Source organism: Pieris napi, chromosome 1 (assembly GCF_905475465.1).
Source record: "Pieris napi chromosome 1, ilPieNapi1.2, whole genome shotgun sequence".
Lineage (NCBI taxonomy): Eukaryota > Metazoa > Arthropoda > Insecta > Lepidoptera > Pieridae > Pieris > Pieris napi.
Genome location: NC_062234.1, coordinates 3,149,468 through 3,173,562, shown reverse-complemented (window position 1 = coordinate 3,173,562; position 24,095 = coordinate 3,149,468). Strand labels below are relative to the sequence as shown.

The window sequence follows — 24,095 nt, the reverse complement described above, 5'->3', positions numbered from 1 at the left end:
GGTGATAAAAAATTGTGAAAACTTTATTTTCCAAATTTTTATTTTACTTAATGAAACACAATAATATTAACACACTACAGTATTTTAAATTCTATAACAGATAAAATTCATGCAAGTAAAATAAAACGAACATCAAGGTTGTCTGTAAAAATAAAGTAATTGTGAATATTATTATTACTGCATCATTTCCTTTTAAAGCAGTACCTATTTAAAATAAAACACTTAAAAAAGTATTTAATAAACTTATGTTATTTACAATAAAACTAAATAGTTTAAGCATATAAAATCATATTATGATGAATTGAAGAAAATAATGTAACATATTTTCTTAAATTTAATGTTAAAGCATTAAAATAGGTACATTTCTCTATATACGGTAGATCATACCATTTCTAGATTTAAAAACGTTTAAAATGTAATTAGCTTTAAAAAAATACAATCAGGTATTTATTGCTAAGAGCCACATAATAAATAATAGCGGACTTCTTATTTCTATTACTTTATAAAGAAAATTTAATAGATATGGATTTTTCTCATTCTTATAATAGAGCATGAAAGATCTCCCAGTGAATCAGTCATCACTTATCACATTAGTATTGGTATTAAAGTGATGACTATTAGTATTTAATTTTCATTACTTATAGTATATCTTTAATAATGTATTTACCACCATGTTAAAGTCTATACAAGGTTTTCCTATACAAAGAGAAAATAAATTTTGTGTAAAGAGAAATAGACTAGATTAGTTAAACGCCAAGTCTTGCTCTATAAATATTCGAAGACTATTAAGAAATTTCAATATAGTTGAATCATTTCATTTTTAATTTATAATTGTTGTTAGAGGAAAACTTGACGAAACTACTTTAAGGGCGTAAGGACGTTCGTCGAAATAATCGAGTTTAACCGACGCACGCCGATTCGCTTATATAACTTACTCTAACTTATGTCTATAATACCAACACTTATTATAGCTTTCTCTGCAGCCTTTATTAAGTCATCCCTTATAATCAAATGGAAGATTGAAACTAGCTTTGTGCCTAAAGTACAATGATGTGATATTTTCTGAAGACAAATACAAAATAGAACTACATATTATTTTAAGGTAAAATAAATTTTGATTTATTGAAAATAAATCTAGACGAATTTCTATTAGGTATGAAACAGCCAATTGGACCCTATGATGCTTAAATCGTATTTGATAGGCACGAAGTCGATAGATTTTATCAATTAATATAAATACATTACATTGACTTAAAGCCTTTAAAAGTCTCATAGGCTTGAAGCCAGTTCGATAACCTAACAATTTTATACTCTGGAATGGTCGTCATTGGTCGGAGGTGCATGAAGTACCCTAGCAAGTTCCGCCTTCTCATCAGCTGAGAGGACATATACAGGTGGTGCTGCCGGTAGAAATCTTTCTGCTTTATGGGGTTCCCTTTGTAGTCGGGCTCGATATAACATTACAAGTACACAAAGGACGCTTATAATAAAGGCAGACGTAGCTGCCAGTACGATTAACGCTGTGTGATAAGATGTAGCTGCAGATACCTGAAAATAGATATGATTAGATAGAATAGGCTAGCTTCTGAATAGGTAAAAAAATTATGGTATTTACTAGCTGTTCTTTAAAAAGGAGATATTTTAAACCACTTACAGTTGATTCGCTTACAATCTCCCTCTGCATAGCAGGTGAAGGTGGAGTTGCAACGAGTCGGTATTCGCTTCTTATAACATCAGCGCCAAGAACGCCATCACCTGATTTAAGGCCTTCCATTTTTTCTTGTTTCACCTAAAATATAAATAGATCTATGTAATTGTTACTTATTGCATAAAAATAAAAGTATAAAATAGAATGCGGATACATACAGTCTAGTATTTCAACTGTCATTTTAATATATAATTATATTATATGATAGATATAATTGATTTGGTTACATATGTTTAATTTTTAACATACTTTATAATAAATAAAAAAAATCTATTAAAAAACAATTACCATAGATTCCAAATGGTATACTAAATCAGCTGATCTTGGGCCCGGCAACAAAGCACGCAACTTAATGGCGTTGCGTTCTTTTACGAGTGTTACCGGAACCCGCGCGCCAAGAGACGTTAGATGGGAAGATAGCGTCGAACGAGCTCTTTCTCCAGCTGCACTGTCAGCTCCAATTAGTTCGAGTTCAAGGAGAGCAGACTCTATTTGTGTAATTTCTATAAAATTAAAAAAAATATATTAATAACCTCAAAAACCTTAGCCAAATAAACTCAATTTACATTTACAGCATATTATACATCTTACTTTTTATACCTATAGTATTATTATAATATCTATTTTGGTTGATGATAAAGTGAGAAAAACTCATCTTATATAATACTGTAATACATACCACAAGGATCGGAATCAGGTAAGTCAGTTATTAAAGTATGTGAAGGCCGACGTTGTCCGGCCGCATCGACACACCAGCAACGACCACGCGAACATTGCCGGGGCGAAAATGATCCGTCTGACATGCATCTAGGATTCCAGCCCTCGCCCCCTGTGAAAAAAGTTACAGTTGTCTATGGCTTCTTTAATTTTGGCGGGAATCAAAAGTATTGTATATTTTTGATACTTGTGTAACTCATCTATTGTGGATCTCAAAGTAATACATAATAACAATAATTTTATTTAAAAAGTGTAAATCATGCCATTGCATAAGTATTTTGCTTAAGATTTTCACAACACTCAAGAATTTAATAAAGAAAAAACTATTACCAAGACAAGACGGTATGGAGGCCTCAATATAATTTTTTTTTTACTAAAATGTGACACATAATCAACACTTAATTCTTAAAAAAATTCAGAGATCGCCTATCAATGTATTATTAAGTGAATTTGATAATATAGCGTGATAATGATTACCATTATCTATTTCTTCCTGCATCATTTGACATTTGGTCTTAAAAACGGGTCGTTCTCTCACAACTATTGGTACATATTTTTTCGTTGTCTGCGCAATTCTTGGTTCGACGGCCTCCGTTAGGACTGAAGTATCTTCAGATTCTGTGGAAGCTGGTTCGTCATTCTGGTCCAACAGCTCGTTGCTGTCAAAGTCTTCTATGTCGTCATTGAAGTCATCTATTCGATATGTTGTCATCTGTCGTATTAGCTCTTCTAGCACTGAAATTTGAAACCGCATTAACGCATTCAATAATTTTAAACCAATCGTAATTGCTACAATTTTTCTATGTATAGTAAAGCCATTTTTTTAGAAAGGCAGAAACTATTAGCTGCTTTTTGTTTTAAATCAGTATATTCTTAACATAGGGAAGAGTCCATCCAAATGAATTCAGTACTTTCTGACATATCTCCGTATTCTTGGACCTGCACAATACCAAGGTAAAGTTTTATCGTTAAATTTTTTTAATACGTTTAATATATTTCTAATATGAAAATCACCTTCGTCAGCCCTTGCTCTTTCGTCAAGCGGATCTCGCCTAACCCACTTCCGGGCCTGCCGGAAGTTGCAGGTCGGCTTCGCGCCGCGCACTAATGACCCCTTTTGAGGCTCACCGCGACCGTTTACACACCAACATACATCTGAAAATAGGTTTTTACTATAAATTATAATTTCGAAAATGAAATTGCCAAGACCACCCATTTACATCCTTTGTTTTATATTTTAACTCAGTCATAGTTATTTATGCTATAAAACGTTATTTAAAAAAAATATAAACAAATATATATACCAAAGTTATGCGATATACATATATAGTTATAGATATATACGATTACAGAAATGTGATGTTTGGAGCGTTCGGAGCGTATGGAGCCCAGAAACCATAGCTTGGTAAGCCTAGGAGATAGGGGTGGTAATGATAGAATATGTTGTTTACAAATTCCTTTAGTAAACTTGAGACAAATAAAATGCTATTTATCCTATATTATCACAACTAATTATGAATACTAACCAATATGTGACATGCACTGCACTGGTTCCCAAGCGCCAGACACGTCACACTTGGGTATGAAGGTGCCTTTGCCGTACTTTTGCGACGCCGCTTCGTTTTTCTCTCGTAGACGCTCGCATGGACTTAAAACTGCATAAGGAAAATATATTAGAACATCCTATTTCATTTTAAGAGCCGTTATCAAGCTGGTGAAGTTCCAAGACATGCCGATTTGCTGCATAAATAAACCAAAACATACCAGTCTTATTGAGCTATTATAACTAAAGTACTTTTGCGTCTCTATCTGTCAAATTGTGTTAACGATGCGATGAAAAGAGACAGAAGACTACGTAATATCAGACTGTTTTATGTTTTATAAATAAGGGGTGAGTTGTTAGATAACTTTCAAACGATCGTGTATGTTCATGTATGGAACAGATTTTGATTTGTATTGAACGGTCATGCTCGTGGACTATTGAGGAACATGGTGCAATGGTTGCAGCTCCTTACAAACATTGTGTAAAACAAAAAACTAGGCGATTAAAAAAAGTGACGGAGAATTGATTGCCAGATCTTCTCTTCCGTTCTACGCCCTTGGTTTGAGAGCTGGCAGAAAATGTAAAATTAGAAGCATTTAATATATTTTTTTTGACGTTCATAAGTGTACCTATATGAATAAATGATTTTGGTTTGTCGAATTAAAAAGACTGGTCTGAATTTGATGACACATTAAAAAGGGTTTTGAAGTCTTACCCGAAGCAAATTATTTATATATTAAACAAAAAATCTATAGTCATGGTATGGACTAAATTATTACACGTTACAGTTTGTATGATATAGGTAAGTGAAACTGGTTACATTTGGCCACACAAGTGATTCCACAATTGGGCCACGACAAATACATTTAACTAATAGAGTAATGCGTGTCTATGCGCACACCGTTTGTCTCAATATTTCTCAAAATGTTTAACATGCATGAATTTACATACGTTAGCTGGATTTATTTCTTCGATTCAATTAAGCACATAACAAGAACTCTTTCGATGTTATCTTACAACGCCACACTTTTATGAAATATTTTAAATTGTTAGTCAAATAAGCACAATGATAATGACCATCCATTATATACATTTTTAGTTTCCAACACCGTGTTAATATATATTATACATAAAAATATACTAAAACCATGCCTTTTTGTTCAATTAATTTAGGTCCAATCTTCTTTTGGCTATTTTTTTCTGGCTCTCCCTTCACTGTTATAAAGCATAGTAAAGAATTAGGAAGGAATTGAAGAGTAAAATTAAGTAATTTAAACAAATTATATAGCATAAAAAAGATAAAAAGCAGAACAATGAAGGATTATAAATAAAATGACTGTATATTTATATATAACAAAAATAAATACGTATCGAATGAAATTAGAACTTTCGAAACAAATGCACCTTAATATATGTGTCGCAGCCAACTAGTTTATCGCTAGGCTGCTAGTTAAACGGCGCTGTTAAGTTAAGAGGCTAACCTGTTGATTGAACGGCTAATTAAGCTAGGTGGCTGCGAAATACAGATATTGTTTCGGTATACAATATCCAAGTCGAAATAACCGAAACGTTTGACACTATAAAGCATTTTATTAATAATCTCTAGTAGTAAGTAAAAGCAATCAATATTCAGGTATTGTCGCTCCACTGACCTCGGAACTAAATAAATATTCATTAGCAAAGATTTTTTTTAAATTGCACCATAATACAAAATCAGTATTATTAGTAATCAAACCAGCTTAATAAGACATTTCTACACTTGTTTTGTTTACCTATGCAGTTTGATTCTGTCGTCTATATACATTTTTATATTATTAAACTTACCAGGGCAGACTGCGTTACATTCTTCCTTAGTGCGGAAGTTATTGTGTGTGCCAGAGCAGCCGTTGTATTTGAATCTTTCGCACCGGTTTCTCTCGTGATGGAAATACCATCTTGTCGCGTTCAAACCTTTGCCATCCGGACAATCTCCTTCGTCTTTGTTCTCGAAACATACAGTTCCTGTTGATAGAAAATGGCATTTATAAAATTAAAAGTCATAGAGTATAACGAGAAATAGGTTCTATCTTAGTCGCAGCAGACGTGACGATGACCAAGGACTTGACACAAAATCCAATATGACTCATCAAAAAAAAATCATAAAATAGACGCGGAACTAACTATGCCCTATATTTGTAGTAGGTACTTTTAACAGTTAGTAAATATCAATTTCTAATAACTGGTTTCTGTCACTATAAAATCTGAAAAAAGAGATTAGAAATATACTAATAGTACTAAGAATATAACTAATTTTGATTGAATATATTCTAAAAAGCTGAGCTATGACTTTGATACTCACGTGGTTTAGGACAGCACACTGAAGGCCTAGAATCGTGGGGAGCGAAGCGACATGCATGAGTGGAAGGGCAGGCCGCAGCGCTAGGACCGCAGAGGAGGACTCCAGAACCATCGGGGGCTGATAAGGGTTCTCCCTCCGGGCATTGAGGGGATGGAGAACATCTGGCTAATGGCGGGCATGACTCTCCCTGTATTGACATATTGGTTTATATTACTTTATGCGATTCTCAACTGAAAATATGATAATAAACACTCGAACCGTAGAGCAAAATTCGGCACAGAAGACAATGGATATACAATTAAATATATAAAATAAAAAAAATAAAAAAAATACAAAAACTCAATAATAATATATTTTATTAAAGTGATATAAAAACAAACTAACCTCGCAATCCACTGGAACCAGGTCACAGGTCTCATCATCCCTACACTTGGCTTCAGCGCAAGGGTCTCTGCAGGTGCAGGTGGGACATCCCCTGGCATCCAACACCCTCCCGTGGGTACACACGTCGTCGTGTTCGCAGTGGGGCAATGGACATTCGACTGGGGCATCACATGGTGGAGTGGAGTTTGATACGCGGGTTCCAGCTATCTGTTATGGGATGTTTAATGCTGCTATAATTTTTTTGATGATTCGACATTACAACTTTAGTCGTACGTAATGAGACTGTCAAAGCGCTGTCAAACATGTCAAGAATGGTTTAATAATCGTTCAGAGGTTTAAATTTAATGCACATTTTAATAAAGGTTATTAAATAGATAATGTCTAGATTCGTATACCAGTGTAAGTATTAAAAAAACCATCCGTAATTATTTTAATCATAAATTTGGAAGTTCCCGAAAAACCCGGTTTCCTCGGATGACCACGTAAAGCTCTCGTGTCTGACGCCTCATATGAGAGTTACAGCTTGACATATTGATTAGTACCCGAGAAATTTGTGGACAAACATAGCTATACACTTATATATTATCAACCTCTCATTAAATTTGTCGAAATTGATAACCTAATTTTTGGAGACGTTTAATAAATTTAAGATAAATCAATAACCTCGTTGCCCACAGTATCCACACACCAACAGGTTTTTTCAGAACCCCTGCATTGGACTCGTTCGTATGATCCATCCTCAGTACACTCCGGAACCCAGCTCCATACTGGGGGACTCCCACTTTCAGCTGATTTGTGTAAAGCTAGAGCTCTGAAAAAAAATAAAAAATACAACTCAGTAATATATATTATCATTCGTTGCATGAACGTGACAGCAGTGCGGGCTGTGGTAAAAGCACAGGAAACTAAACCGTGAGGTGCTTTTTTATACATCTAGCGTTAAAAAAAAGCGGGGAATTGATATTTAGACTCGGTTTCATATAGCTTTGTTCCGTTTTAATTGTACCTAACTCCCGTATATAGTTTGTTATATAGCCGTGCACCATTTATGTTCTTTATGTGCAGATAAATTTCCTCGTATGGTTATTGCTGTACCAATATAAGATTTGTTATATTATTGATTAATAAGACAACTGTTTTAGATAAAATGCGTTTAAATATATTCGCGAACTTTCCTCCACCATGCGAAATCTGCCAAATTACGTGAGACATTCTATTCTATATTAGTTGTGAAGTTATAATTGTTGTCCATATATCCGATTATTTTCATTCAACACACGCTACAGAGCAAATTATTTTTTTTAAATCTGTTGACTACTTAAAATTACAATTAATATACCTTCGCTGCTGACAAGCGGTATGATGCACGACAGTCGTGCAAGCTGTGCCGCATCCCGTCGCACAACATCTTTGATCTTCGCCGCATTCGTTGTCAGACCGACACGCCCATTCACACGCACCCGTCCATGGTACAAGGTATGGACATTGCCCGCTTTTGCGAGGGAGACCTATGAGATAAAATTAAAGATTATTATTATCATAGTAGTGTTTTATTTGCTCTGAATGTGGTATATGTGATGCCAATTTAAACAGCTAATGGCGCCGTTTTAGCTAGAGTATTCTTACCATAACAGTGTAAACACAATTTTACAGAACGAGATAAATTAAGATAAATGAGTGTAATTACTTATTTTACTTTTTACAAATAAAACCGTATAACTTCACTGCATAATAATAACTTCTATTATGTATATAACCAATTAAAGAAGATGACAAGAGAGCTAAAGAATAATTAGTACCTACTAAAATTTTTGAATTATTAACCACACATAACATTTCCTATTAGTAAACCAACTTGGAAGTAAGAATTTAGAAGGTATGTCAACTTGATGCGGCAGTGTTTGTCTGAGGCAAAAAGCACTCGAAAACTTTCAGAGTTATGTGCATAATGTGAGGCATTAATATCCGATTAAAATGGAGTTAGTCCTTTGTTTAAGATTAGCTTAATGTGAGAAATTTGTAATTAAATTGCCAAGTTATACAGTTAAAAATAATCTAGAAGTACTTACACGCAGGTACAGGTGGACAGTAATCGGCGTCACAGGCCACGTCAACGAGTGCGCAAGCCCGACCTTGAGGACATGTTACACCCGCGCATGGATCGCGACACCGGCAAGTTGGGCACTTATTGGAACCAATCTCGAACCCATAGTCACAGCCCATACGGCAGGTTAGATCAAGACAGGACAGGTCTGAGCGAATTCTAGTGAAAGTAAATAATAGTCATTAGAGGTCATAAGCTAGGTATGTAAAGGTATTCTATTAAGTAATATATATCCAAATAACTTTCTTAATTCACAATGCCAGATTCGGAATTGTTTCTGGCTTTTAGATAACATTCACAGATAATGGTATTATTTCAACATTATCTATAATTAATATTCTGTTACACCCAGGGCCGCGCCGCCCATGTGTGCGAAGTGTGCGGTGCACACAGGCGCTAAGACAATCAGGGCGCCGCCACCGAAATTATTTATGTTACACTACAATATTCTTACATACGTTTGAAGTGTCATTTTACGCTTTGGGCTTTAGTTTACGTTAATTACTCAGAGCTTATTAGCGAATCAAAAGAAAGGCCGCTGCGCCGTGTTTTTTGAGTGTGTTTGTCTTATAATTTCAATTATATGCCGACATACCTTAATAAAATCCAAAATGAACTAATTTTTATACTCGGTAAACAAATTCAACATTTTATTTTAAATTTATGTCGAATTAATAAATATTTTTCAATAATACTGGATTGTACTCCTGACGTTTCACACGAAGAGCAAATTAGTATGATAATAAGGTTTGTCAATTTTAACATGGAAACTATAAAGTTGGAAATAAGAGAGTATTTCCTTGCTTTCTGTCCAATTATAGATGCAACTGGCGCTGGAGTAACGTCATTTATAATAGAAAAACTAACTTAATTTGGACATAAACAATTTAAGGGGACAAGGCTATGATAGTGGCTCAAATTTGCGCGGTAAGAATATTGCTGGATTTAAATCCCAGCGCTTTTTACCTACTGTGCGCTAGCCATAGTTTAATTTAATAGTAAACGACTCTGCCAACCTCAATCATCACACGACTGGTTTTTTTAATATTGTGCAAGAATTATATAAATAGTTTTCGTCCTCTACTAAAAGATGGGATTTATTAAAAAAATATCTCATAAATCTGACCTTAAAAACAGTTAGATATAACATCATAAATAAAGTACCTATGTAACAATTTAATTCGCGTTTTCGGTATTTTTCACGACATTTAGCAAGCGGACGGACCTACTTAAGAAAATATTATTTAAGTAATTATATTAAACCAAAGAACATGTTTCTTTCGGTCAAAATAACAAAAAATAAAATATACATTGAAACTTGAAGATCGTAATCGTTCGATCGTAAAAATAGGCCGAAAACCTTAAACTAGGCTCAAAGGCCGGCAACACACCCACTAAAAATGTCTATGGGCTGCGATGACTGCTCGTTTTGGCCGTCCCGCTGGCTTGTTTGTCCCCCTATAAAAAAAATAGGAGGCGCTTCATGGGTTTCGCACACAGGCGCTGCCGGGGGTCGGCGCGGCCCTGGTTACACCTACTCAAGACGCTTAAGCGTTGGCAAGACCATTTTAAGCTTAATGAGCTACTTAGGTCAAGATTTTGTAGCAATAATTAAATACTAAATATAATTTCAAAAGCGTAAGGGTCTGTTTCACAATGTACGGATAAGTTCCAAATTAGCTTTTTATTACTTATTGTTAGGATAAACACTATTGTTGCGTTTCACGACTGTCAGATAGCGCTATTCGTCACATTAAGGCCATCATAAGTAATGAGTCCAATGAAGTGTCAAATAGCACAATTTATCTTCCAAATAATTTATGTGTTGCATAGCTATTTGGTACTTTATCCATACATTGTGAAACAGACCCTAAGTCTACTAGCGTAGCGTGTGTTACTTACTTCTCACAATCCAATGCCGAAGAGTTGGTACTTGAAGTGTCAGGTATCTCAGTGCCGAAAGAGTCCACACACCAACACCTTCCTTGTGCACATTGTTGTGATGCAAAGGATCCGTCAGGTTTGCAGCTTGGCGCTGGTAAAGCCAGTTTCATGCCATCTACTGTACCCTCCATCTTCTCGTCGAAGTCACGTAGATATTCACACACTATAAGAAATGAACAAAATTTTATAGGAATGCGTTTAATGACACGAAAAGATGATAGCAACCATTAGCTACTTTAGTTACATAATCCAATAAGATTATTTGATAAATAAATTGGCCTTGTTAATAGTTCATCCCAAAAATTTTAGCTCCAACATGTAGTGTATAAGTTGAATACCTAAATCACCTGTTGGTACGTTTTTCTCATACTATCCCAACACACAAATATTTGTTACCCGGGAATATATATAGAGTTTACATTCTACACACACGCCTTCCTGAGTACTGACTTCTCCGAAATCAGAGAAAGCATCTAATATAAATGTATACTAACTAGTTGGAATATCATCCAGTCTGTCTGTCTGTAGCCGGATTTTATCAGAGTCGATACAAATGGGTCCGCAATTTGAAGTCGAACAGCACAGCATTCCATCTTCACAGTTACCGTCCAAACACGCGCTCGTTGAGTTAATACTGCACACAGCTTCAGCCTCAGCTCCACAGGTCTCGAAGTTAATCTAGTAAAAGTTATTTAATGCGTAATGGCCTTCTTCGACGAAATAAAATCCGTAACTGGGAAAATTTGGACCAGGAAAGCTCAGAACAGAGCAGAGTGGATAGAAATGGAGGAGGCCTTTGCCAAAGTTGGGCAAACAGATGGGTTGTCGGTGTCACCGACTAGTGATAATAGTTTAAGTTTAAAATTATGTAAAATTTTCTATCTGAATAAAGGCTATTATTATTATTATTATGGCCTTCTTCGAAAGACGTTGATGGGTGAGAATGTAAAACGAAAGACGAAACGATTGTGCGTTTCGTTTGTTTGCGATTGGTCTAAACTCTAAAGTATCTCTAGTCCCACACGGGTTGATACGCCATGTTATTCGCGTTTAGTGCGTCCGTTAAACCGCCAACCGTTACGTTTTGTAATTAATTAATTGAATTTTAAAGACTTTCAGAAATTACAACACTGATATATCGCAGATAAAGAAAACATACCTCAATAACTTCGCTCTCAGTTGAATTATCAGCTGTTACATCTGGACAGCAGACAGAACCACCACTCCTCCTGGTCATAGAACAGATGTGACCAGAAGGACAGTCCTGCTCAGAGCCACAGGATATTACGGATCCATCCTCGTCGGTGATTGGGACTCCAACTTCGCACGGGTTTTCATACGATATCCTTGGTCGACCTGAATTAAGTAATTTAATACTAAATACCACCAGTAATTGCAACCTCCATGGGTTTGCAATAATTTGGAATTGCAAGCTTAAAAGACTGATAAAGTTTTCGCGTTTGGCAAATTGTCAACGAAACATGCGATGAGTCATGGATGAGTCAATTAGTAGTTGTGAAATATGCACAATTCAACTTATATAATTTTCCGGCATTTATTTATTCAATCCATTTTTTTCTGTTACGTTTTGAAGTTTTAAACAATAAACATTTATTGATAAATGTAAAGAATACAAGAAACTTACACACAGGATATCCAGTACAGAAATCTCCCGTACAGTCCGCGTCCCTGACCCTCACACATTCTTCGTCGTCTCCACAAGGGTAGCCCGCGCAGGGATCATCACATTCACAGGTCGGACATCCATCTGTGCCAGTCTTGTATCCGTATTCACATACTCCTGCGCATAGTGACCTGGCGCAGGCATTAAGGCTCCTGGCTCCTGATCTTGCCGGACGGGGAGTAGCAGAACATTGGACGGTCGCTGATGGCCCCATTGAACCTCGTAGTTTGTTACCCTCGGAGTCTACACACCTGCAAACGAGTGTGTCAATAATATGTACATCCCTCATTCATAAAAACTAAATCATAATAGGTGCACACTTCTTACTACAGTACTCTTTCGTTTCTTTCTGATTATTTGTGTTTACACTGTGATAAAAAGAGTAAACATTATTTAAGACGCTGCAATTAAACTGATTGATTTTTTATGTACAACTTTTATCGAGGGAGGAAGGAATGTTAGCTTATACCTTTAAATTAATATTTACACTAGATAGGACTACGCGTATAATGCGGGAAATAAACAAATAATAAAAGTTCCCGAGAAGAAATCGTTATTATATTGATACTAAGCTCAAACATTATAACTCAAATCAAATACGTAATGACGTAACAGTGGCTAATTATATTGCCTTGAAAAAGTAATGGCTTTGAGTTCTCACCTAGTTCTACTAATACATATTAGAAATTGTACAGAATATTAAAAGAAAAGTAGTTATAAAAGTTAAGTCCGTTAAATTAGACGACTCATTGGTATAGTGGTTAGTACCCCTGACTGCGAATCCATGGGTCCCGGGTTCGATCTCCGGTTGAGACGAACCTCGATGTGATGAGCATTTGGTGTTGTGCTTAGGTCTTGGGTGTTTAAATATGTATTTATATGTCTATCTATCTATAATATGTATGTATATCCGTTGCCTAATACCTAGCATGGGACTAGGTCAATTAGTGTGAATTGTCTTAAAAAAAATAATAATAAGTAACTCAAATTAAGGAGTTAGGATAAAATTACCAGCAAACTAATCCATTCCGTGAGCACTGCTTTGAAAAGAAGCTACCATCAGGCATACATTGAGGGACATACCCCCTGCCTTCCTTCTCGCTTACAACCAATAACTCTGCCAGCATCTTTTGCTGGGTGCACATCGTAACATTGTGTGGTAAAGTGCAATGACGTCCACACTCCCCTCCGTCACAGCACTTTTGCATTGAAGGACATTCGAGGTCATGAGCACATGGCGTGCTACAGTCCAACTCGTTGGTAGACGGAGCTGGACAAGTACCAGCTTTTTGCAGTTCTAAGGAAGCAGGGCAGCAGACGCCATAGTCGTTTCCTATAATAGAAAAAAAATTTGATTGTATGTAAAGATATCGTGCTGGTCTTCCTCCAACCTCAAGGATTCTTAGCCAATCCAACCATTGACTGACCGGCTCTAGTGGCTAAGAGCGAGAACTTTGTATATCCTTACAGTCGGAATAACTTTTTATCGCGATTCAGGGCGTTCGACACAGCGATTTGTATACCAAGATTGTAGATGGCGCTACAATATCTTACGACACAGGTGACTACGTCCGATAATTTTAAAATATGTATATCATAATAGTTTTAGCGAAAAACGTGATAATCAATAAATGGCCCTTTTAACGTAAAACTCGAATAAGTGAATAGTGTTACATTAAAGTTTATATAAATGTGCATTAGTTTTAATTTTTTTACAGATATATTAAGTACATCCGATTAATCATATATGAGAAAAGTATTTGAACATCCTTGAGCAGTGGCCTAGTGGCTTCAGCGTGTGACTTTCATCCCAGAGGTCGTAGGTTCGATCCCTGACTGTGCACCAATGGACTTTTTTCTATGTACGCATTTAACATTCGCTTGAACGGTGGGGAAAACATCGTTAGGAACAGTGGCGTAACTATACCATCTGGGGCCCGTGGCATATTCTTTTGATGGGGCCTTATCAGTAAAAATCGTCACGTTGTACTCAGTTTAATTTTAATAAAATTCGAGATTTTCAGCGTCCTCAATTCCACGCTCTATATGTCCCACTAATGGCCATAGGCCTCCTCTCTTAGGCGAGAGGGAATGGTCTATAGTCCCCACGCTAGCCCAATTCGTAAAAAAGTCGACGGCGTGTGTCAGGCACTGGAGGCTGATCACTTACTTGCCTATAAGATTTAAAAATGATCATGAAACAGATTCAGAAATCTGAGGCCCAGACCTAAAGAGGATGTAGCGTCACTGATTTATTTGTATTTTTTTTATTTGAACATCCTTCAGAATTAATATTAGATAGGCATGCGTCAATCACAACAATAACTCCAATAGTGCTATTTACATTAATATTCTATTGTTTACATATTTGGTGAGCGGTAAAATAAAACAATGGTCGATTGATACCTGATTCAACCAAACATCGGTAGAGTGGGGGACAGTTCGGTTTTCCTGGATCGGTCCCGCAGAGGAAAGGCCTACTCGTTTCGGATATTAATAAAGGCTCTCCCACTGGGCAGATATTTTGGAGGCTTCGGCCTCTTTTACCTGAAAGTAAATAAAATATTTAAATCAAATCAAAATCATTCATTCATTTCGGTAACACAATGTAAACTTATGAACGTCAAAAGGAAATATATATTAAATGCTTCTAATTTTACATTTACTGCCAGTTCTCAGATCAAGGTCGTAGACGAACTGGCAATAAACTCTCCGCCACTCTTTTAAATCGCCAAGTTTTTTGTTTACACAATGTTTGTAAGGAGCTGCAACCATTACACCATGTTCACCATGACATCTTAAGTAATTAATAGTTATTTAATAATAATAAAACAAAACAAATATTTGTCCACTAATAAAATAAATGAGCAATTATTTTAAATATCATTTATTTTATTACAGTGGTACACAATTCTTACTGTCTGCTGATAGCGGTAATAATTATTAGGAATCATAAAATATTGCACATAATTCACCTATTAACTATATCCAGTGTATAATTCGACCTCTTCGATATAGGAATAAATAAAGGATATTTAAAATAATTGCTCATTTATTTTGATTACGTACTTTCAAGTTTGAATTCTACAATCAAAGGGTCAACAGCGACTAATTGCTCATTAAAAATTAGCTGAAATTGCGAAATCGTTCCAACTTCAAAGTTAATAGAATAATTAAATATTCACATTTGATTTGCGTATTTAAATATCTAGTAATATTTATTATATACTAGTCTAAGTGATAGAACATTAAGTTGTATGTCGAAAAACGTTAAAAATTAAGATCTTTTTGTTAGTACACTGAAAATCCCTGGGACAAAAATGTTATCGCAAATACCATTTATATATTAAAATATAGCACAAATCTTCCACTTACAAGTAGGGACTGGCGGGCAGGGCGGGCGGAGACAGGGAGTCTCCTCCAGTTGGCAGGATAGAGATCCTGGACACGTGACTGATGAGCAGGGATCTCGGCATTTGCAGAGAGGGCAGCCTCGGGCGTCGAGTTCGAAGCCAAGTGGGCAGAGCATCCGGCAAGTGTGGGCAGCGCATGATGCTGTACGAGTGCAGTTTACAAGAGCAGCCGCCGGCGCACGAGTTCCGGGAACCTATTGAAAATTTTTGTAAAGATATTATATTTTAGTATATCATTTGGACCGAATTTACTATGTAGTAAAAATACATTAAAAATTATAATCATATTAATAAAAAGAATATTGTTCCCTTAATACTGGTAACATTTTGACTATTGCAATACTGATACGTTGTGATAACTGATTTTATATCAACTTTGTTTTTAATTTCGCGTCTAACAACACAAAGGGAAATTTGAAAAACAAATGCGATGAAAGGCCCTCTGTGTTTCACTTACCTCAAATCCAGTAGGATCAACGCACCAGCAGGAGCTAACAATTTCATTATCACACTGAATCTCTTCGAATTCCCCATCCGCCGCTTTGCATCTAGGCGATCTCAGGGATTTTATCCTACGTCCGCTTCGAGTATTTTCAACTGCCAGAGCTCGGGAAATCCGTTCTGATGACAGCTTTATGTTTTCACAACCTGTAATATATTTAAAGCTTTAAGCGATAAAGTTCGTCAGGTGGAATATTTTAACAACTGAAAGGTAAAACTTACGCTTTTTGAAAGTATTAAAAAATAAATAAATCTAGCAGCATTTTAACTTAAATACTAATGTCTCTTTCAATCACAGCGTTAAGATAGTTAGAAAGTGATGGAGTACAATTAGACAGATTCATATTATTTTTCAATAACAAAGCATCATGAATTTCTCTATTTAAACTTACATACAACCAATTTCAATTTAATAAACCACTAATTTAAATTTACATTAAATATATAGATTAAATAGCAATGCATGATACAAAGGCTGTGTTGGCCCGTACGACTCTCATGACTGAGGTCCTTGGTTCAATCCCCGGCTGTGCACCAATGGACTTGACAACCTTGTGCGGTAAAGGACAACATCGAGAAACCAGCATGTCTCGAATCCAAATATCGGCCTCATGTGTCAGACAGAAGACTGATCTACTACTTGTCTATGAAATAAAAATCATCAAAGAAACAGAGCCAATCTAAAGCTAAGAACTTAATTATAGGATTGAATCATTACAGGACTATTTTAATTAGGAATAGACTACTACTGATAATAATCTTCTGCGATTTATAGCATGTATGTGGTTATCAGAACAATTTAGTTCACAGTGACGCTTTAGTTATGAGGGTTTTAGTATGCTGCGTTTGCTTTTGTAGAGTCTATTAATATTCATTGGACATAATTTACGGTTGCCCAAACACTAATAAGTTTCACCTTTGTAAATATCGTAGCTACGTTACATTTCCAATTAATATGATTGACAAAGCAAAAATAAATTATTATAACAAACCAGTGGCTGTACAAACTTTAAAGTCTGAGCTTCAGATTTCTGTCTATCATCATTTGTTTTTCTAATAGGAAAGTAGGTGATCAACCTTCTCTGCTTGACACACGTCGACGTTTTTGGGTCTAAGGCATGTCCTCACGATGCTTAACCGTACGAGCGAGTATTAACGCACATATACAGTCCATTGATGCAGTGGGGTATCGAACCTACAACCTCGGGGATGGGAGCCGCACACTGAAACCACCAGGCCAGCACTGCTCATACATTTATGAAAAACCCTCAAATGAAAAGCCTTTTTTCTTTCATAGCTGACGTTATACCTAACTCAACAAATAAATAATTTATGATATTAACCACCTTAAAACATAGTTTATCCATGAAATGTTTTATCCTTTTTGCTCTAGTATGAGTTTTATACTAAAAATGAGACCAATACATAACTGTAGTAATAAACCTTAATTATCAATACTTAATTAATCCTCTTTCCTGGAGGCAAACACTTTTTGGGTCGCAGATCAATCGTAGTGAGTCGCGGAGTATATATTTTGTACGATTTAATCCACATAGCATTATGAAATATCATCAATAATAATATGGACCGTGTGTCAACATTTAGTCTGTTATGTAAACATTGTTGGTAAATAATGAGTTGGTAAGGAGTGTTATTTCGAGCCCGGAGTTACGTAAGCAATAATCAAACAAGTGCAATGATCTGTGAAGCGAAAACAATCAATTATTTTAAACGTTCGCTTTTTGTATTGTTAGATTTCACTTCACATAATAAATAAAAATAATATAGAATTGTGTATAATGATTATTACAATGTGTAAGATTTGGGTCCCTTAAAAGTAAAAAATATCTGTGTCAGGGTTAATAGTTAATTCCATTACAAAGTTAATAATTTTTCTTTTGTTTTATCAATTACGTGTTTGATATTTTGTTAAACTTCTTCAACGGTGCCGGCGATTTAGACGATTTTGGATTTAGTACCGACACCACCCCCTAGTGCGTGAAGTAATGACATGACGACTAATTACCTTATTTTTTTTTTATTGTTACATTAATTCGCCGCTGTGTCGGCACATAGTTTCTATCATTCTGAATAAACGATATATTTCCAAAATTAGTTTATGTGAAGTATTCCACCATTTTATCAAGAAGATAAAACAATTAAGTCGTCTACATTATGGTTGTTATTTGTTACGTGTTGATCTAATTAATTTCACTAATGATTATAATAATGATTGATAAAGTTATGCTCAATTTATATTAATGATACATAGGTATTGCTTAAAAGGTCTAATTAATTGTATAATTGACGTTTCCAACGTTGCAATTTACCGCAATTAATAAACCAAAATTCAGTGTTACTACATGAATTCATATTTGTCTCTCTGTCAAAATGTGTTTACGCGGTTTTGATATATGAACAGTGCTTTCATTAAAACATCGTTATTAGACTGAAATTGTTTTAAATCGGTATAAACGTTCTATACAATTCAAAGACATATTAAATGTTTTGATCTCATTACTATAGTTTCCCCCGGAGGAAGTTTTTCGCTTAAAGGCGTAGTACAAGATGCGCTTGGAAGAATCTAAGAGAGAGATAAAGTTACTTATGAAGGATCTTCTCGCCCGGTCTGATGCTAACGGAGGTTTTATAATCATTTTAAAGTAAAACTTGGCGCGTATAGAAAATAGGCTTTTACCTAAAAAGAAATTGCCACCAATAGATTATGACGTTGAGTCTCAGACCCCATCGGACGTTCTACACGCTCAAGCACGCGACTGTTGTATCGAGGCAAAAAGGTATAAAGATCGTGGCGATCCCACCCAAAGGGTTCAGTGGAGAGGCGATGTTCACTGTGCCACATTTAGCAGCAGTACTGTTGACATTAGAAAAGGAAGCTGAGGTGTTACGTATGCTGAGGTAATTAACAAAACGAGAAAGAGTGTAGCTTTAACTGCGTTAGTAATAAGTGATATGAACATCAAGCGGGCAGCATCAGGTGAGGTTGAGTTGAAGTTTGAGGCAGAAGGCGAGGCATATAAAGAAAAGGCAGGTTTACTCGCCATTAAAATTTGCGCTAGCTACAATGGCGAGAGTTAGTAGGAAAAGAGTTGTGTCTGCAGGTTAAAGGAATTGACGACGCTGTTACTCCTAACGATGTAATTGCGACAAGTTTCCTTAACAGTGACGTTGGAGGGTTTGAGTGGGGCTGTTATAGCGAGTACCACAATCTGTTCGGAAATGCATTCCCCTAATAATAAAAAAAGGCCTCTTAATTAAACAAAACAAAATGTTTTCCACTTATATTCCCTAAAGTAAATATAAATATCAATTGTCGCAGTTGGAGTTACCTATTTAAAAATAATCAAAGTAATTTTAATTATAACGCAAGCCCATATGGAATCCTTATTACTCCATCTACGAACAAAGAGTCGAGGCTATCCAAAAAAGTTCTGCGGATTATCATGGAAACCGTACCACAATGAATTATTGCGGAAATACATGTTTCGTAAGTCAACGCCGAACTTTAATTGATTGCAGTTAGGAAAGTTTACACCGGCGAGCTGACATCCCCAAACTCCTCGCTGTTGATATGTTTTCCCCTACTGCTTTCAAGCGGTTTACATTTTAATAATCAAATAAGTTTAATATTTTTATCTTTTTTCTCTTTATCAGCTACATAGCTGATCATAAACATCCGCCATATTGTTTTCACGTGTGTGTGTATGGTAGATGAGGCTCTCAAAGTGTTGCTGATGAAAGCAAGTAAAAGCTGAATTGGGCCCATTTTGATTAGTGTTTTTGGTTTATATTCTTGCGTGTTTTAATTTTAACTATTTACCTTCGTTCCTAATAAGTTCCGAGGCTGTTTAAATTTTGACATTTAATTTCAACCCTGAATGCGGTTTAACAGTAAAACAAATATTGTTAGTTGTGACGTTTATAGCCAGTGGCGTAACTAGGTGACCAAGGGCCCTGGGGCAAATTAAAAAAATGGGGCCCCACTGCTATGTAAACTGATTAGGTTTTATCAAATAAAAATATGAAATATACAAATACTTTTAAAATGCTAAGCTACTTCAGCTTTTTTGTACAGGGCAGGTAAAAAAAATATTAAACAGTAACAACATAGAGAAGATTCAAGGGTTTATTAATAAGGTCGGGCCTACCTACCAACTGACTAAATAACAATTATAATAAAAAAAAATCTAGCTTTAGTTTTCGCAAAAGTATCAATGACTTCGTTTAAATCCAGGCTTGATGCGGTTTTGTTTTCAATTGCTATCTAATTCGCGTTATACAATGAGCTGTAACCGAAATTTTGGGAATTCCCTAGGCATATCTTTTGAATTTCTCTCAAATTAATGTTTTGATTTAAGTGGGTTTATTTTGAAAATGGGAGAAATTTCCAAAAGTTTAGAACGATCGAGATTTCTGGTAAGGATTCCAGGGCCCCCTGAGCTTGAGGGCCCCGGGGCACTGCCCCGCCTATCCCCTAGGTAGCTACGCCACTGTTTATAGCTAAAGCCGTATTTATGTAAAGGTGATCAAATTACCATAATATGTTATTTTGTGTAAATGAAATACTAACCTGTATAAAGTGGGTCCACACAGGCTTGTCCACATGACGTGTTGCAACAAATCTGTTCGCCACATTCATCATCATTGCTGCACGGTGTTGCTCTTGCTGGACATGAGCTCTCCTGAGCTGGACACCTTCCTCTTAGCTCGGCACTTACTGTAACCATAGATAATACTGTATACTAGTACTGTATCGATATTATGTCGGGTAGTAGACGAAGTCACGCAATTTATTACTCAATGTGTAATTTACGTTATGAAGTTTGTAACATTACAAAACTAAAGAGTTTGTTTGAACGCGCTAATCTTAGGGACCGTTGTTTCGAATATAAAAATGATTTGTGTGTTATTATGACTATAACTTGGTACGAAAGAATTTCTGCGGTTAAAAGCCCGGTTAACAGTTTGACCAAATAATATTACTGAAATAAAAATTAAAGAGGTTATAAATATAAATGATAAGTTCAGTAATTATTTATGTTATAATAAGTATATAACCACAGTAGTAGCTTACGGTAGCGATGTTTTAAGTAGAGCCTAGATAATTAATCAAGAATGTTACCTTGCTGGAAACACAGCAAGACAGCGCAGAGCAGCGCCGTCCTCACCGCCGTCGACATCGCTGCATCACACAGACGAAATCTGAAACAAAATATCCATTTTAACAATCAATATTTATAATTATAAGTTCTTTACATCTTTTACATTACTATCAATAGACGCCCTTTTGCTAGTTGCGACTGAATCAGCCCGTGTTTTTCGTAATGTTATGTATTAAGTTGTTTTACTAATTTAATAAAACAACATACAAATGGTTGACAATGCACAAATATTGCGAATACTGAAAAAATTTCATCAATCACAACAATTTTACAATACATAAATCACACATTAATCAATAAAAAAAATGAGAAGAAAACAACAGACACACCAGGTATATAAACGATCATGACTCGTAAGCGAACAGTTCTAACTAAACAAACATTACAAATTTGCTTAAATCCTTCTTCATATTGTTTATACCGTTCCAGATGACAATAACATAAGTAGTCTATATCAAAAACGTAACGATTTACTATCGAGGCATTTAAGTTTCCCTGATGGCATTCCTAGGTTTACGTCCTTGTAAAAACTAATAATTATTATTCTAGTCATGTCTGAATAAGCCATTACGCAGTACATTTGAGTCGCTAAGCCAGGTAGCCTTGTAACACTCCAGACAATTGCGACTCATCTTGAGAAATACATTACCCAATAGTCACTAAGGGCTAAAGGTAATAATAATAAAGCCCGTTTTATTACCAATCATGACAGAAACAAATTATAATATACAGCTTAGACTATTTTACATTTTTATAAAAAAAATTGGTTGTCTATAAAGTCGGTTTACTGACGATAGTTTAACGTGACAACCTCATTAGAAAATACTGATGGAATGGTTGCATTTTTCAAATTAATTTTAATTTTATTTGTTTGAAATATATTTTGTATGGATATAGAAGGAGTTAAATGGAAATCACGATTGAATTTATCTAGTTACATTTATTTGTACGTATAAATACAATTATGTCAATCCGATTGTGCCTCTTTGTCGCTCGTTTCGCGCTCTCGCTTGCACTTCAAGCCTTAAATGGAACGCCTCAGAGCGAGGTAACTCCGCATGTGTCATGTTTTTTTCGAGCGTGCAGCCGGCTCCATCGAATTATAAGACTAAAATTTTCTTTTGCTTGTTATCAGGGCTAAGAGTAAGTCAACCGTAAATACGAGATAAATTCAAGATTTTCCGCTTTAGGAACTTTTTGTTCAAGATTGTGACTTGTAACCCGAAATAAACGAATTGTGCTCGGAAAATACCTACACCTGTTTGTCTGATAATTTTTGTTTTATAAGCCTTTTGTCCATTTAACAATTATTGTTTCGCCGGAAATTGCCTCCAAGATTAGACGGTTAAGCAGTGGTCCTACTACAGGTTATGCTTTTCATTCATTTACAGCGTTGGTTAAACATTCCTCATAATCTACGTTTCCGTTGCCGTTTGTTATAAAGGCTTTACAAAATACTGTTTTGGTATAATTTATTAAAGAACAAAGCTTATTGTGTAAATGCAAATCACGTGTTAGTAATTATAATTATTTAGATCATAAAAGTGATTGTATTCACGTATGGCCTCGTCTTGGATGTCTTTCCCAAGTACTAGATACATAATTACATTTACTAAAGAAATATCTTTTTAATTTCCAATTACGAGTCCCGGTGACCCCAAAATGAACTGAGGGACGCAAAATGGTCCCGTTTTCAGAAACCGCGCGAAAATTTAAGCAGCAGAATATAAAAAACGTGCCAAGAGTTTCATTCTTATTTGAAATCATCACCATCGTATTAAAACTAATTTGTTCTTCTGTTAAATATAACTAAACATTTTGAGTGACAACTTTTTAGCGAACTAACTTTTCCTAAATAAATAACTTTAAAAAAGTCTTTTTTTTTTCATTGACTACTTATTATTTGACCTAAATTAAACCAATTTCCCGTTTTGTGTCAAAGAATAAATGGTCACTTTACGTATGATACAACCATTTAACTATACTAGTATGTACCTATATACGTATAGATAATAGACTATAGTAATATAGTCGTAGAGTGATAATAGCTTAAACCCTCCTTGATAAATGGACAATCCAAGGCATTTTTGTTAAACAAATAAGCTATTATTATAGATAATAGTTCCAAATTGTAACGTTAGTAAATTCTAACGTATCTTGTGATCATATGTCACGTAACATATTACGAAAACGCTAATGCTAATTACAACTTTCTATTTCCTTTGTTATGAACTATTACTTAATCTTAAACGTATACTTAAATATTACAATAATATGAATATTTTTGACTTCATTATTATTAGTATTTACTTCAAGTATACAAAAATACGATGTTTCAAATGCTTAAAAACATGCATTATTAATATTTTTCAGAACTGAAATATTTATTTTGGAAGGAGTTTGAAATTTTCCGTTATTAATCCAATATTGCTTGTATATTCTTTTTTATAAAGTATATTCAATCGTCACTTTAAGGCTACAACCCCTTTCAGTCTTGGCATCAGATTTCTGAATCTGTTTCATGATCATTTTGTAATCAAATAGGCAAGTATCAGCCTCTACTGCCTGACACACGC

At 35.2% G+C, this 24,095-nt stretch overlaps 1 protein-coding gene across 2 annotated transcripts in view; it reads right to left on the bottom strand.

The window, feature by feature from the left end:
- Positions 1-430: 430 nt before the first annotated feature.
- Positions 431-24,095, bottom strand: part of LOC125063590 — a 52,907-nt gene continuing 29,242 nt past the window's right edge. The window contains exons 2-25 of one of the 2 annotated variants that reach the window (XM_047670100.1): positions 21,480-21,559; positions 20,928-21,074; positions 16,293-16,483; positions 15,798-16,029; positions 14,829-14,969; positions 13,434-13,755; positions 12,384-12,673; positions 11,898-12,094; positions 11,233-11,416; positions 10,697-10,901; positions 8,760-8,953; positions 8,030-8,198; positions 7,354-7,501; positions 6,691-6,897; positions 6,307-6,493; positions 5,793-5,969; positions 5,121-5,183; positions 3,952-4,080; positions 3,440-3,580; positions 2,903-3,160; positions 2,388-2,537; positions 1,997-2,211; positions 1,655-1,789; positions 431-1,548 (exon numbers count right to left, since the gene is read on the bottom strand). In XM_047670100.1, coding sequence (XP_047526056.1) covers positions 1,306-1,548; positions 1,655-1,789; positions 1,997-2,211; positions 2,388-2,537; positions 2,903-3,160; positions 3,440-3,580; positions 3,952-4,080; positions 5,121-5,183; positions 5,793-5,969; positions 6,307-6,493; positions 6,691-6,897; positions 7,354-7,501; positions 8,030-8,198; positions 8,760-8,953; positions 10,697-10,901; positions 11,233-11,416; positions 11,898-12,094; positions 12,384-12,673; positions 13,434-13,755; positions 14,829-14,969; positions 15,798-16,029; positions 16,293-16,483; positions 20,928-21,074; positions 21,480-21,537 — 4,383 coding nt within the window. In that variant the 5' untranslated portion in view covers positions 21,538-21,559 and the 3' untranslated portion in view covers positions 431-1,305. The remainder of the gene's footprint in view (positions 1,549-1,654; positions 1,790-1,996; positions 2,212-2,387; positions 2,538-2,902; positions 3,161-3,439; positions 3,581-3,951; positions 4,081-5,120; positions 5,184-5,792; positions 5,970-6,306; positions 6,494-6,690; positions 6,898-7,353; positions 7,502-8,029; positions 8,199-8,759; positions 8,954-10,696; positions 10,902-11,232; positions 11,417-11,897; positions 12,095-12,383; positions 12,674-13,433; positions 13,756-14,828; positions 14,970-15,797; positions 16,030-16,292; positions 16,484-20,927; positions 21,075-21,479; positions 21,560-24,095) is intronic. The other variant, XM_047670108.1, reaches the window with a different exon arrangement.